Here is a 15,409-nt window from a genome sequence, read left to right on the forward strand (position 1 = left end):
ATGGACTCCCACTTGCATCCCAATTTTTTTTTCTCGATAATACAAAGACTCCAATTCCTTGGATCAAGGTTTTCTCGATAATACCAAGTCTCCATCTCCTCGGATCAAGTTTTTTGGATTCCCCCTTTGGGTATAAGCATTCAAAATGAACTCCCACTTGCATCCCAATTTTTTTTCTCGATAATACAAAGACTCCAATTCCTCGGATCAAATTTTTCTCGAAATCAAAGTCTCCATCTCCTTGGATCAAGTTTTTCTCGATAATACAAAGTCTCCAATTCCTCGGATCAATTTTTTCTCGAAATCAAAGACTCCATCCCCTTGGATCAAGTTTTTTTTCTCGAAATCAAAGTCTCCATCTCCTTGGATCAAGTTTTTTCTCGATAATACAAAGTCTCCAATTCCTCGGATCAATTTTTTCTCGAAATCAAAGACTCCATCTCCTTGGATCAAGTTTTTTTCTCGATAATACCAAGACTCCATCTCCTCGAATCAAGTTTTTGGATTCCCCCCTCTCAGGGTAAGCACTCTCTCTTACTACAGGTCTAAACAAGTGTGACGTCACCCACACCTGTGTTTACTCGGCGGTCAGTGACGTCAAGTGATCACCTCACACATACAGGCTGAATCTTGTCGACTTCCCCCTATGTCAGTGACGTCACGCGATGACCCCCCCACACACAGGCTGAATCTTGTCGACTTCTCCCTACACATTTTTCACTCTTAACCCAGGATAATTCAAATAATTTCACATTTTTTTCGTTAATACCCACAACAATCCACAATTTCTTTACAAAATACAACACAAGTCTAGACATTTTTCTCGTTTTAACTATTTCATCTCAGGTCACTCCCCACGAAGTAACCTTCTCTCTCTCCTCCTCCCCACCCTCCCGAACCCTCACACTCCAACCAACACCTCACAATTTTCACTCATAACCCCCAATTTTTCTCGTTTTAACTATTTCATCAGAAAGTCACCACAACACTTATAACCACTTTTCGATAAATTCACTAGTCACAATTTTACATATTACGAAGTTAATACGCACACACACCTCACTTTACTTTGAACACCTTCAAAAACACCTTTGAATAACCTCAAAACACCATTTGAGTACTCCCAAATACACCACTGAATACTACTAAAACACCACTGAATACACTCAAAACACCACCAAAATCACCATAAACTAAGATCAACACCCACATCCCACAACACCCACAACCCACAACACCCACATCCCACATCACCCACAACCCACATCACCAACAACCCACAAATTTTTCTCGTTTTAACTAATTTCATCACAAAGTCACAACAACAACAACCCACAACTTATAATCACTTTACAACAGCTCTAGTTCGACAACAACACCCACAACACCCACATCCCACAATTTTTTCTCGTTTTAACTAATTTCATCAGAAAAAGTCACATCAACAACCCACAACTTATAACCACTTTTCAGCATCTCTAGTTCGACAACAGCACCCACAACCCACAAGATAAGATAAGATTTCGTTCGGATTTTTAACCCCGGAGGGTTAGCCACCCAGGATAACCCAAGAAAGTCAGTGCGTCATCGAGGACTGTCTGACTTATTTGCATTGGGGTCCTTAATCTTGTCCCCCAGGATGCGACCCACACCAGTCGACTAACACCCAGGTACCTATTTGCTGCTAGGTGAACAGGACAACAGGTGTAAGGAAACGTGTCGAAATGTTTCCACCCGCCGGGAATCGAACCCGGGCCCTCCGTGTGTGAAGCGGGAGCTTGAGCCACCAGGCCACCGGGCCACCCACATCCCACAACACCCACATCCCACATCACCCACACCCCCACAACTACCCACAACTTATAACCACTTTTTTTCGGTATCTCTAGAATGAAAAGAAGTTGGATGTCCTGGCCCTAAGCAAAACAAAGCTGAAGGGGGTAGGGGAGTTTCAGTGGGGAGAAATAAATGGGATTAAATCTGGAGTATCTGAGAGAGTTAGAGCAAAGGAAGGGGTAGCAGTAATGTTGAATGATCAGTTATGGAAGGAGAAAAGAGAATATGAATGTGTAAATTCAAGAATTATGTGGATTAAAGTAAAGGTTGGATGCGAGAAGTGGGTCATAATAAGCGTGTATGCACCTGGAGAAGAGAGGAATGCAGAGGAGAGAGAGAGAGATTTTGGGAGATGTTAAGTGAATGTATAGGAGCCTTTGAAAAAAGTGAGAGAGTAATTGTGGTAGGGGACCTGAATGCTAAAGTAGGAGAAACTTTTAGAGAGGGTGTGGTAGATAAGTTTGGGGTGCCAGGTGTAAATGATAATGGGAGCCCTTTGATTGAACTTTGTACAGAAAGGGGTTTAGTTATAGGTAATACATATTTTAAGAAAAAGAGGATAAATAAGTATACAAGATATGATGTAGGGCAAAATGACAGTAGTTTGTTGGATTATGTATTGGTAGATAAAAGACTGTTGAGTAGACTTCAGGATGTACATGTTTATAGAGGGGCCACAGATATATCAGATCACTTTCTAGTTGTAGCTACACTGAGAGTAAAAGGTAGACGGGATACAAGAAGAATAGAAGCATCAGGGAAGAGAGAGGTGAAGGTTTATAAACTAAAAGAGGAGGCAGTTAGGGTAAGATATAAACAGCTATTGGAGGATAGATGGGCTAATGAGAGCATAGGCAATGGGGTCGAAGAGGTATGGGGTAGGTTTAAAAATGTAGTGTTAGAGTGTTCAGCAGAAGTTTGTGGATACAGGAAAGTGGGTGCGGGAGGGAAGAGGAGCGATTGGTGGAATGATGATGTAAAGAGAGTAGTAAAGGAGAAAAAGTTAGCATATGAGAAGTTTTTACAAAGTAGAAGTGATGCAAGGAGGGAAGAGTATATGGAGAAAAAGAGAGAGGTTAAGAGAGTGGTGAAGCAATGTAAAAAGAGAGCAAATGAGAGAGTGGGTGAGATGTTATCAACAAATTTTGTTGAAAATAAGAAAAAGTTTTGGAGTGAGATTAACAAGTTAAGAAAGCCTACAGAACAAATGGATTTGTCAGTTAAAAATAGGAGAGGAGAGTTATTAAAGGGAGAGTTAGAAGATGGAGGGACTATTTTGAGGAATTGTTAAATGTTGATGAAGATAGGGAAGCTGTGATTTCGTGTATAGGGCAAGGAGGAATAACATCTTGTAGGAGTGAGGAAGAGCCAGTTGTAAGTGTGGGGGAAGTTCGTGAGGCAGTAGGTAAAATGAAAGGGGGTAAGGCAGCCGGGATTGATGGGATAAAGATAGAAATGTTAAAAGCAGGTGGGGATATAGTTTTGGAGTGGTTGGTGCAATTATTTAATAAATGTATGGAAGAGGGTAAGGTACCTAGGGATTGGCAGAGAGCATGAATAGTTCCTTTGTATAAAGGCAAAGGGGATAAAAAAGAGTGCAAAAATTATAGGGGGATAAGTCTGTTGAGTATACCTGGTAAAGTGTATGGTAGAGTTATTATTGAAAGAATTAAGAGTAAGACGGAGAATAGGATAGCAGATGAACAAGGAGGCTTTAGGAAAGGTAGGGGGTGTGTGGACCAGGTGTTTACAGTGAAACATATAAGTGAACAGTACATATTTAGATAAGGCTAAAGAGGTCTTTGTGGCATTTATGGATTTGGAAAAGGCGTATGACAGGGTGGATAGGGGGGCAATGTGGCAGATGTTGCAGGTGTATGGTGTAGGAGGTAGGTTACTGAAAGCAGTGAAGAGTTTTTACGAGGATAGTGAGGCTCAAGTTAGAGTATGTAGGAAAGAGGGAAATTATTTCCCAGTAAAAGTAGGCCTTAGACAAGGATGTGTGATATCACCGTGGTTGTTTAATATATTTATAAATCGGGTTGTAAGAGAAGTAAATGCGAGGGTCTTGGCAAGAGGCGTGGAGTTAAAAGATTAAGAATCACACACAAAGTGGGAGTTGTCACAGCTGCTCTTTGCTGATGACACTGTGCTCTTGGGAGATTCTGAAGAGAAGTTGCAGAGATTGGTGGATGAATTTGGTAGGGTGTGCAAAAGAAGAAAATTAAAGGTGAATACAGGAAAGAGTAAGGTTATGAGGGATAACAAAAAGATTAGGTGATGAAAGATTGGATATCAGATTGGAGGGAGAGAGTATGGAAGAGGTGAATGTATTCAGATATTTGGGAGTGGACGTGTCAGCGGATGGGTCTATGAAAGATGAGGTGAATCATAGAATTGATGAGGGGAAAAGGGTGAGTGGTGCACTTAGGAGTCTGTGGAGACAAAGAACTTTGTCCTTGGAGGCAAAGAGGGGAATGTATGAGAGTATAGTTTTACCAACGCTCTTATATGGGTGTGAAGCATGGGTGATGAATGTTGCAGCATGGAGAAGGCTGGAGGCAGTGGAGATGTCATGTCTGAGAGCAATGTGTGGTGTGAATATAATGCAGAGAATTCGTAGTTTGGAAGTTAGGAGGAGGTGCGGGATTACCAAAACTGTTGTCCAGAGGGCTGAGGAAGGGTTGTTGAGGTGGTTCGGACATGTAGAGAGAATGGAGCGAAACAGAATGACTTCAAGAGTGTATCAGTCTGTAGTGGAAGGAAGGCAGGGTAGGGGTCGGCCTAGGAAAGGTTGGAGGGAGGGGGTAAAGGAGGTTTTGTGTGCGAGAGGCTTGGACTTCCAGCAGGCATGCGTGAGCGTGTTTGATAGGAGTGAATGGAGACAAATGGTTTTTAATACTTGACGTGCTGTTGGAGTGTGAGCAAAGTAACATTTATGAAGGGGTTCAGTGAAACCGGCAGGCCGGACTTGAGTCCTGGAGATGGGAAGTACAGTGCCTGCACTCTGAAGGAGGGGTGTTAATGTTGCAGTTTAAAAACTGTAGTGTAAAGCACCCTTCTGGCAAGACAGTGATGGAGTGAATGATGGTGAAAGTGTTTCTTTTTCAGGCCACCCTGCCTTGGTGGGAATCGGCCAGTGTGATAATATATATATATATATATATATATATATATATATATATATATATATATATATATATATATATATATATATATATATATATATATATATATATATGAGTACAAGTCATCTATGCTGAGTGTCATGGACCGGGCTGTGGGGGCTTTGACCCACAAAACACCCTCCAGGTATAACTGACTCATCGCTCAAGTAAACAACAGATATAGAATGTGATAAAATGGTTTGAAAACCGACAAGTTGAAGATTGAAACACTAATGCAACATATGGGAATCTTTATTAAGGAAACGTTTCGCCTGAAACTCCATTTCTTCTTACCCCTCTCTGCTTTGTACTGGACTGAAGCTACTGTGTGGCGAAACGTTCCCTTAATAGATTGCTAAATGTTGCATTAGTGCCTCAATCTTCAACAGATAGAATGATGACGGATAGATTGATTGGCGTCATTCTTGCTCTGTCTAAAGTCTATAAGTTGCTGTGAACATAAATTGTGTAAACAAGGCGTCATGTGGGCTTAAACCCATGTTAACCCTTAAAAAGGCAAAGGTTTTTAACACGTTTCCCCACTAAGTTAGTGATTCAATAAATAAAACGCTCATCATAACTCATTCTGTCTTTCCAAAAATGTGCAGACATCACAATTAAAAGTGCACTTAACCGCAACATCCCCGACTGTACTTCCCAACCCTAGAACTGAAGCACCGATAAACAATACTAGAAAATATTAAGTACCGATAATCGATTTCCTCGAATGCTTCCGTGAATGTTAATCTCTAAAACTACTTGTTTTACTTATTTTTTTTTTTGGGGGGGGGGAAGGACGACCAAACCTCATTTACCTTGATAATGTTATAGCACTTGTTCCAGCTGTAGTGTGTTCCCTGGGAAACAGCTGTCAGTCCTGATTCCACCTCTTCCGTGAGCTCTCGCAGCAACACCTTGAACTCCCTCACCTGGTCCCTGGTTGTCTCCTCGTCCTCCCTGCCTCCTTCCACGCACGAATCACCACCACCTGTCTCATTCCTATCAGGACAACCACCAGAAGAGTCTTCAGTCTCGTTGTAGCCATCTGCGGTGCGTTTTTTCCTCGTGGTATTTGCATTCCCGACTTCCGGCCTACGAGTCGTCATATAGGTGTCATCGGCGACTCTTTCCTCGTTGTGCTGGCAGCCATTAACAGCATCTGTGCTCTTTTGGTAGTCGTACGAAGCACTTGTGTTTGTGTTCAAGTCACAGTCAACTGCTGAGTCATTGGCTGTTATGGCATTATTACTTTCTGCTTCCTTCCTGCTGACAAAGTCATCATCGTCAGTGTCTCCGTTCCTTCCGAAGGCCACTGAGTTATATTTATTTCTAGTGCTTCTTCTGTTGGGGCTGCCGTCGTTGTTGCTGTGTCTGCAACTTACGTCTCGGCCTTTAAGATGATCACCAAGTGTCCCAGAGGAGGCGATCAAGGCATTAGGAAAGTGTGTGTTTGTACGAGATCTACATACAGGCAAAGATACATTAAGAATGTCTACATTTGATGAACAACTTTTGAAATTTCCGTTACTTATCATATACTGATTTGAAGCACTATGCTCTGTTGTTGGATTCTGGCACGTCGATTCAAGAGACACCACGCGAGTCTCCTTTGAAGTTCTTGGGTTTAAAGGCACTGCTTCCATTGTTTTACCTTTATCGCTTTTGTCCTTTGTGCTACACACACCAAGTATTTTAGATTGCGAGTGGAAATTTTGTTTCGCAGGCGGCATGGGGATAAAAATGTTCTTCTGAACGCCACCAGGTCCTTGAATTTTTACTTTACACAAAATGGTATTAAGGAATTGCGTCTTCCTGGTAGAATCAGTTCCTGGTAAAGGGTTAACTTGACGAACGCCCGACGTAGGGTGTAGGGCGTCCATGCTAGGGGCTAGGTTTTTCACACACTCAGCGTCTACCATACCATCCTGGGAGCAGGTCAACTCCTCCAACGGCCTCACGGATATACGAAGGGACTGCATGCTGGCTACGGAGTTACTCTTGGTGCAGCCACCTTCTTGGGTGCTTGTGATTGTCGGAGGTTCTGGGACTCTACTGGTGTCTCCACTCACATCAATATTTGAATTCACTACAAAATCTGGAGACAAAAATATATGTAAATGGACAAACAGAAAGAGACATAAACATAGATTGGTAGATATACATTAATTAGTTGCTAAAAACTGAAATATCGGTAGATAAGTACAAAACTGAATTGGGAGGGACTGAAACTTCCCGATACAATGGACTGTACGTGCTGTCCTGAGCATCCCATGCCCGTGCAACCACGGCTGAGGAGACCAAGAGCTGTTCCATATTCTTGTCGTGCATGGCGACCCTTCAAGATGGGAGGTTCAGTGTTGACCCCCCCTCCCGAATCAACACTACCCCTCCTGCACACATGAACAGGTACTCCGGAAAGAATCCTGACCACCACCCTCCATCCATCTTACCATGTGTGTCTCGCATAATGCAACTCTAGTGCGGTACATTCACTTATATTTAAGGAAGGCGCCGTGATGCTGTTGAAGGGCTCTTGATCCAGAGAATTAGAGTTACCCTCCTTTCCCTGGATCAAACCTGATTATCTCCCAGGCTAAGGTTACCGACTATTGCTCGGCGAAAATTAGGTATTGGGCTACATTTTACGATATATACAACCTATGTACACCCCGGATTAAGAATTTCTATAAATAATGGACGACATCGGCCGGGTAGTATCGTAAACTATTTGTGGAAAATTGCATTTATCTGAATGTAACTAATTATGTACATAACAGTAAATGATAACAAAGATAATTATTATTTATCAATGTTACATAGACAAGTAGGAATTTGGGACACCTAGGTCGCAAAAAATGTCCCCCTTCGATACCTACCACTGTCATAACCACAAGTTGCTCTGGACCTATTAATTAAATGAAATATACATACACCAGGAATACTGGTAAATATATAAATTTGTGGACTGTATATTAAAAATAATAAATGGTTATATATATACACAATTACATAACAGAAGGAAAATATATCTTAATATCACTCACCAATTTGACTGGAGATTAATGTGTATTGTACCCAGAAAACCTCAGTCTAAATTTATGAAATTACTGGCCAGAATTAAACATAAACAGACTTATCTGAGGTTCCTGGAGCTGTCTTGTCCAGTCGCCTGATACTCAAATTATGCAGGAATGCACATCCAACAATTTCGCCTCCTATTTGAGAGGTGTCAGCCCAATTTTAACCTCTAGAGCACGAAAAATTCTTCCCATTCACTCTAACGTTCTGTTCAATTCAAAACCAAGATGGCGACTCTCGTCTGCGCAGACGCAGGCTTTCCGTTTTCTATGACATAAATATTATTAAATACAGTATGGCCATCTATTTACATATAAATACTGAATTTCTGGAAAATATACACAGTATTTTCCACACTATTACCATTAATAATAACAATAATAATAATAATAATTATTATTATTATTATTATTATTATTATTATTATTATTATAATCTGTAGCAATTTAATGCCAAGGTAGTATTTAACTTGTGCTCTGTACGGCAGATTTATTTCAATAAGTTACAAATTTTGGCAGTTCGAGAGCAGCTTAAAATTCCCACACCTTGGACTCGGAATCTGATCCTCCAGTTTCTTGAATATCGTTGTACCAAAAGTCGAGAATAAAGGAATAGTCCAACAAAAATTTTAAATGTGTGCAACGAACATCACTGCTTTAATTTAGCGGGCTTTGCTTATTGTTAAAAAACTGTACAATTTTATTAATTAACCGATCCTAACTGCTTCCCTACGTTATTTTTTTTTATTAACACATCGGCCGTTTCCCAGCAAGGCAGGGTGGCCCGAAAAAGAAAAGCTTTCATCATCATTCACTCCATCACTGTCTTGCCAGAGGCATGACTACACTACAGTTATAAATTTGCAACATTAACACCCGTCCTCCAGAGTGCAAAGACTGTACTTCCCATCTCCAGGACTCATATATATATATATATATATATATATATATATATATATATATATATATATATATATATATATATATATATATATATATATGTTCAACAAGTCGGCCGTCTCTCACCGAGGCAGGGTGACCTAAAAAGAAAGAAAATCTCCAAAAAGAAAATACTTTCATCATCATTCAACACTTTCACCTCACTCACACATAATCACTGTTTTTGCAGAGGTGCTCAGAATACAACAGTTTAGAAGTATATACGTATAAAGATACACAACATATCCCTCCAAACTGCCAATATCCCAAACCCCTCCTTTAAAGTGCAGGCATTGTACTTCCCATTTCCAGGACTCAAGTCCGACTATATAAAAATAACAGGTTTCCCTGAATCCCTTCACTAAATATTACCCTGCTCACACTCCAACAGCTCATCAGGTCCCAGATACCATTCGTCTTCATTCACTCCTATCTAACACGCTCACGCACGCTTGCTGGAAGTCCAAACCCCTCGCCCACAAAACCTCCTGTACCCCTTCCTTCCAATCTTTTCGAGGACGACCCCTACCTATATATATACATGTATATATATACATGTATATATATATATATATATATATATATATATATATATATATATATATATATACATGTATATATATATATATATATATATATATATATATATATATATATATATATATATATATATATATATATATATATATATATATATATATATAATATATATATATATCGTGCCGAATATGTAAAACTGTCAATTACCAAGAACTCATTTAAAATTAAGTCCTTTCTAAAATTTTCTCTTATACGTTTAAAGATATATGTTTTTCATTGATGTTAATGTAAAAAAACTTTAATTTTGCTCCAAAAGAATTTTAGAAAACTTACCTAACCTTATTATAACAAGAACAATTTATTTTAGCCTAACCCAACTAAATATATTTTAGATACGTTTACAATAATTTTATACTAAACAAACACAGTGAAATGTATTTTTTTCGTTAGGTTCAGAATGATTTTGGCGAAATTATTGCATACACAAATTTTCGCTTGTCCTATATGGCAAGATGAGCGTTGCTATTTAAGCCAAGATCGCAAGTTCTTCCTATTCGGCACGACATATACATATATATATATATATATATATATATATATATATATATATATATATATATATATATATATATATATATATATAGTAGGTTGGTAGACAGCAACCACCCAGGGAGGTACTACCGTCCTGCCAAGTGAGTGTAAAACGAAAGCCTGTGATTGTTATACATGATGGTAGGATTCCTGATGTCTTTTGTCTGTCTCATAAATATGCAAGATTACAGGTATGTCTTGCTACTTCTACTTACACTTAGGTCACACTACACATACATGTACACATTTATTTATACACACTCATCTGAGTTTTCTTTGATTTTATCTTAATAGTTCTTGGTCTTATTACTTTTCCTTTTATAACCATGGGGAAGTGGAATAAGAATCTTTCCTCCGTAAGCCATGCGTGTTGTAAAAGTCAACTAAAATGCCGGGAACAATGGGCTAGTCACCCCTTTTCCTGAAAGATTACTAAAAAGAATAAGAAGAAATTTTCAAAGTGGGAAGTCTGAATGTGCGTGGATGTTGTGCAGATGATAAGAAAGAGATGATTGTGGATGTTATGAATGAGAAGAAGCTGGATGTCCTGGCTTTAAGTGAAACAAAGCTGAAGGGGGTGGGAGAGTTTCAGTGGAGAGGAATAAATGGGATTAGGTCAGGGGTTTCAAATAGAGTTAGAGCTAAAGAAGGAGTAGCAATAATGTTGAAGGATAAACTATGGCAGGAAAAGAGGGACTATAAATGTATTAATTCAAGGATTATGTGGAGTAAAATAAAGATTGGATATGAAAAGTGGGTTATAATAAGCGTGTATGCACCTGAAGAAGAGAGAAGTGTAGAGGAGAGAGAGACATTTTGGGAAATGTTGAGTGAATGCGTGGGGAGTTTTGAATCAAGTGTGAGAGTAATGGTGGTTGGGGATTTCAATGCTAAAGTGGGTAAAAATGTTATGGAGGGAGTAGTAGGTAAATTTGGGGTGCCAGGGGTAAATGTAAATGGGGAGCCTTTAATTGAGCTATGTGTAGAAAGAGATTTGGTAATAAGTAATACATATTTTATGAAAAAGAGGATAAATAAATATACAAGGTATGATGTAGCACGTAATGAAAGTAGTTTATTAGATTATGTATTGGTGGATAAAAGGTTGATGGGTAGGCTCCAAGATGTACATGTTTATAGAGGGGCAACTGATATATCGGATCATTATTTAGTTGTAGCTACAGTTAGAGTAAGAGGTAGATGGGAAAAGAGGAAGGTGGCAACAACAAGTAAGAGGGAGGTGAAAGTATATAAACTAAGGGAGGAGGAAGTTCGGGTGAGATATAAGCGACTATTGGCAGAAAGGTGGGCTAGTGCAAAGATGAGTAGTGGGGGGTTGAAGAGGGTTGGAATAGTTTTAAAAATGCAGTATTAGAATGTGGGGCAGAAGTTTGTGGTTATAGGAGGGTGGGGGCAGGAGGAAAGAGGAGTGATTGGTGGAATGATGAAGTAAAGGGTGTGATAAAAGAGAAAAAGGTAGCTTATGAGAGGTTTTTACAAAGCAGAAGTGTTATAAGAAGAGCAGAGTATATGGAGAGTAAAAGAAAGGTAAAGAGAGTGGTGAGAGAGTGCAAAAGAAGAGAAGATGATAGAGTGGGAAAGGCACTGTCAAGAAATTTTAATGAAAATAAGAAAAAATTTTGGAATGAGTTAAACAAGTTAAGAAAGCCTAGGGAAAGTATGGATTTGTCAGTTAAAAACAGAGTAGGGGAGTTAGTAGATGGGGAGATGGAAGTATTAGGTAGATGGCGAGAATATTTTGAGGAACTTTTAAATGTTAAGGAAGAAACAGAGGCAGTAATTTCATGCACTGGTCAGGGAGGTATACCATCTTTTAGGAGTGAAGAAGAGCAGAATGTAAGTGTGGGGGAGGTACGTGAGGCATTACGTAAAATGAAAGGGGGTAAAGCAGCTGGAACTCATGGGATCATGACAGAAATGTTAAAAGCAGGGGGGGATATAGTGTTGGAGTGGTTGGTACTTTTGTTTAATAAATGTATGAAAAGGGGAAGGTACCTAGGGATTGGCGGAGAGCATGTATAGTCCCTTTATATAAAGGGAAAGGGGACAAAAGAGACTAAAAATTATAGAGGAATAAGTTTACTGAGTATACCAGGAAAAGTGTACGGTAGGGTTATAATTGAAAGAATTAGAGGTAAGACAGAATGTAGGATTGCGGATGAGCAAGGAGGTTTCAGAGTGGGTAGGGGATGTGTAGATCAAGTGTTTACATTGAAGCATATATGTGAACAGTATTTAGATAAAGGTAGGGAAGTTTTTATTGCATTTATGGATTTAGAAAAAGCATATGATAGAGTGGATAGAGGAGCAATGTGGCAGATGTTGCAAGTATATGGAATAGGTGGTAAGTTACTAAATGCTATAACGATTTTTTATGAGGATAGTGAGGCTCAGGTTAGGGTGTGTAGAAGAGAGGGAGACTACTTCCCGGTAAAAGTAGGTCTTAGACAGGGATGTGTAATGTCACCATGGTTGTTTAATATATTTATAGATGGGGTTGTAAAGGAAGTAAATGTTCGGGAGAGGGGTGGGATTAAATTTTGGGGAATCAAATTCAAAATGGGAATTGACACAGTTACTTTTTGCTGATGATACTGTGCTTATGGGAGATTCTAAAGAGAAATTGCAAAGGTTAGTGGATGAGTTTGGGAATGTGTGTAAAGGAAGAAAGTTGAAAGTGAACATAGAAAAGAGTTAGGTGATGAGGGTGTCAAATGATTTAGATAAAGAAAAATTGGATATCAAATTGGGGAGGAGGAGTATGGAAGAAGTGAATGTTATCAGATACTTGGGAGTTGACGTGTCGGCGGATGGATTTATGAAGGATGAGGTTAATCATAGAATTGATGAGGGAAAAAAGGCGAGTGGTGCGTTGAGGTATATGTGGAGTCAAAAAACGTTATCTATGGAGGCAAAGAAGGGAATGTATGAAAGTATAGTAGTACCAACACTCTTATATGGGTGTGAAGCTTGGGTGGTAAATGCAGCAGCGAGGAGACGGTTGGAGGCAGTGGAGATGTCCTGTTTAAGGGCAATGTGTGTAAATATTATGCAGAAAATTCGGAGTGTGGAAATTAGGAAAAGGTGTGGAGTTAATAAAAGAGGGCAGAAGAGGGGTTGTTGAGGTGGTTTGGTCATTTAGAGAGAATGGATCAAAGTAGAATGACATGGAAAGCATATAAATCTATAGGGGAAGGAAGGTGGGGTAGGGGTCGTCCTCGAAAGGGTTGGAGAGAGGGGGTAAAGGAGGTTTTGTGGGCAAGGGGCTTGGACTTCCAGCAAGCGTGCGTGAGCGTGTTAGATAGGAGTGAATGGAGACGAATGGTACTTGGGACCTGACGATCTGTTGGAGTGTGAGCAGGGTAATATTTAGTGAAGGGATTCAGGGAAACCGGTTATTTTCATATAGTCGGACTTGAGTCCTGGAAATGGGAAGTACAATGCCTGCACTTTAAAGGAGGGGTTTGGGATATTGGCAGTTTGGAGGGATATGTTGTGTATCTTTATATGTGTATGCTTCTAAACTGTTGTATTCTGAGCACCTCTGCATAAACAGTGATAATGTGCGAGTGTGGTGAAAGTGTTGAATGATGATTAAAGTATTTTCTTTTTGGGGATTTTCTTTCTTTTTTTTTGGGTCACCCTGCCTCGGTGGGAGACGGCCGACTTGTTGAAAAAAAAAATTATAATTTTGCACCAAAAGGAACTTAGAAAACTTACCTAACCTTATAACAAGCGCAATTTATTTTAGCCTAACCCAACTAAATATATTTTAGATTTGTTTGCAATAATTTAATACTAAACAAACACAGTGATATATATTTTTTTCGTTAGGTTCAGAATGATTTTGGCGAAATTATTGCATACACAAATTTTCACTTGTGCTATATGGCAAGATGAGCGTTGCTATTTAAGCCAAGATCGCAAGTTCTGCCTATTCGGCACGATATACATACATATATATATATATATATATAATATATATATATATATATATATATATATATATATATATATATATATATATATATATATATATATATGCCGTCAATAACTTACGCTACTATTTGTTAGTACTCTTTATAAGAAGATGAGACCAAAATCAGCAGTATGTTGTAACCTTACCATTGTGAGAGGGATGGAGACGTTGGGTGGGTCTGGCTCTCCTCTTCCTAGTGTCTGCCGCCTTCTGCTGTTGCTGTACCTGCTGTTCCTTGGTAGTCGGAAGGCTCACAGCTGACCCTTCACCTTCCAGCTGGCGGTTAGCTTAACAAGTCACAAATAGACTCATGGATATGAACCCTAAATTTATACCAAAAATCTGTTAATATTACTGCTTTATTTCTAACGTAATAAAGAGGTTGAAACAAGCATTCATAAAGCAGTGAAAGAATTGGGAGTATTAGGCAAACTGACACTATAAGCATGCATCCAATTTTACTAAAACAATTTGTATCATTACTTGTGTCATTATAATTATTATTGCTGTTAGTCATTATTTTGTATAACTTTAGTATTAGCTATAAAATGGAATATTATGTACTTAGTTTATTACAGTATGCGTTATTTTATAAGGTTAAATTTACAGTTTTATGGTGTTTGGTGCAGTCATCGGGAGAGGCAACATGCAGTTATCCTGATGAAGGTCTACCAGTTTAGTTTAACATCTTTATTATGCACCCCGTACCCATCCTGTGGGCGGTAGTCAATAGATTACAAAGGTACACAATGGGTTCAGGGACTGGGCCGCAAAGTTCTGACAGCTGAACAAGTAACAAAGGTAATGAACTATTTACATGTTTATATCTGGTCACAATCGTAATGAGTTATTTATGCAAACATTAATTAGGTCATACACACAGCATACACACACACACAGCATACACACACACACACACACACACACACACACACACACACACACACACACACACACACATAGACCTGTGTCATTGACGTGTATAGTATGCAAATTTGTGGAGAAGATTATCAGGAGGAGAATGGTGGAGCACCTGGAATGGAACAAGAGTATAAATGCCAACCAGCATGGATTCATGGATGGCAAATGCTGTGTCACAAACCTTCTGGAGTTTTATGATAAAGTAACAGAAGAAACGAGAGAGGGGTGGGTTGATTGCATTTTCTTGGACTGCAAGAAGGCCTTTGACACAGTTCCTCACAAGAGATTAGTGCAGAAGCTAGAGGATCAATTCAATTCAATTCAATTCAAATTCAAAG

At 39.2% G+C, this 15,409-nt stretch overlaps 1 protein-coding gene across 1 annotated transcript in view; it reads right to left on the bottom strand.

Annotated features, from left to right (window-relative positions):
- LOC128686232 (uncharacterized) overlaps window positions 1–15,409 on the bottom strand; it is a 71,159-nt gene that overhangs the window by 27,463 nt on the left and 28,287 nt on the right. Inside the window, exons 3-4 of the mRNA XM_053773077.2 lie at window positions 14,297–14,426; window positions 5,819–7,098 (exon numbers count right to left, since the gene is read on the bottom strand). Of these exons, the coding sequence (XP_053629052.2) occupies window positions 5,819–7,098; window positions 14,297–14,426 (1,410 nt within the window). The remainder of the gene's footprint in view (window positions 1–5,818; window positions 7,099–14,296; window positions 14,427–15,409) is intronic.

Source organism: Cherax quadricarinatus, chromosome 9 (assembly GCF_038502225.1).
Source record: "Cherax quadricarinatus isolate ZL_2023a chromosome 9, ASM3850222v1, whole genome shotgun sequence".
NCBI lineage: Eukaryota > Metazoa > Arthropoda > Malacostraca > Decapoda > Parastacidae > Cherax > Cherax quadricarinatus.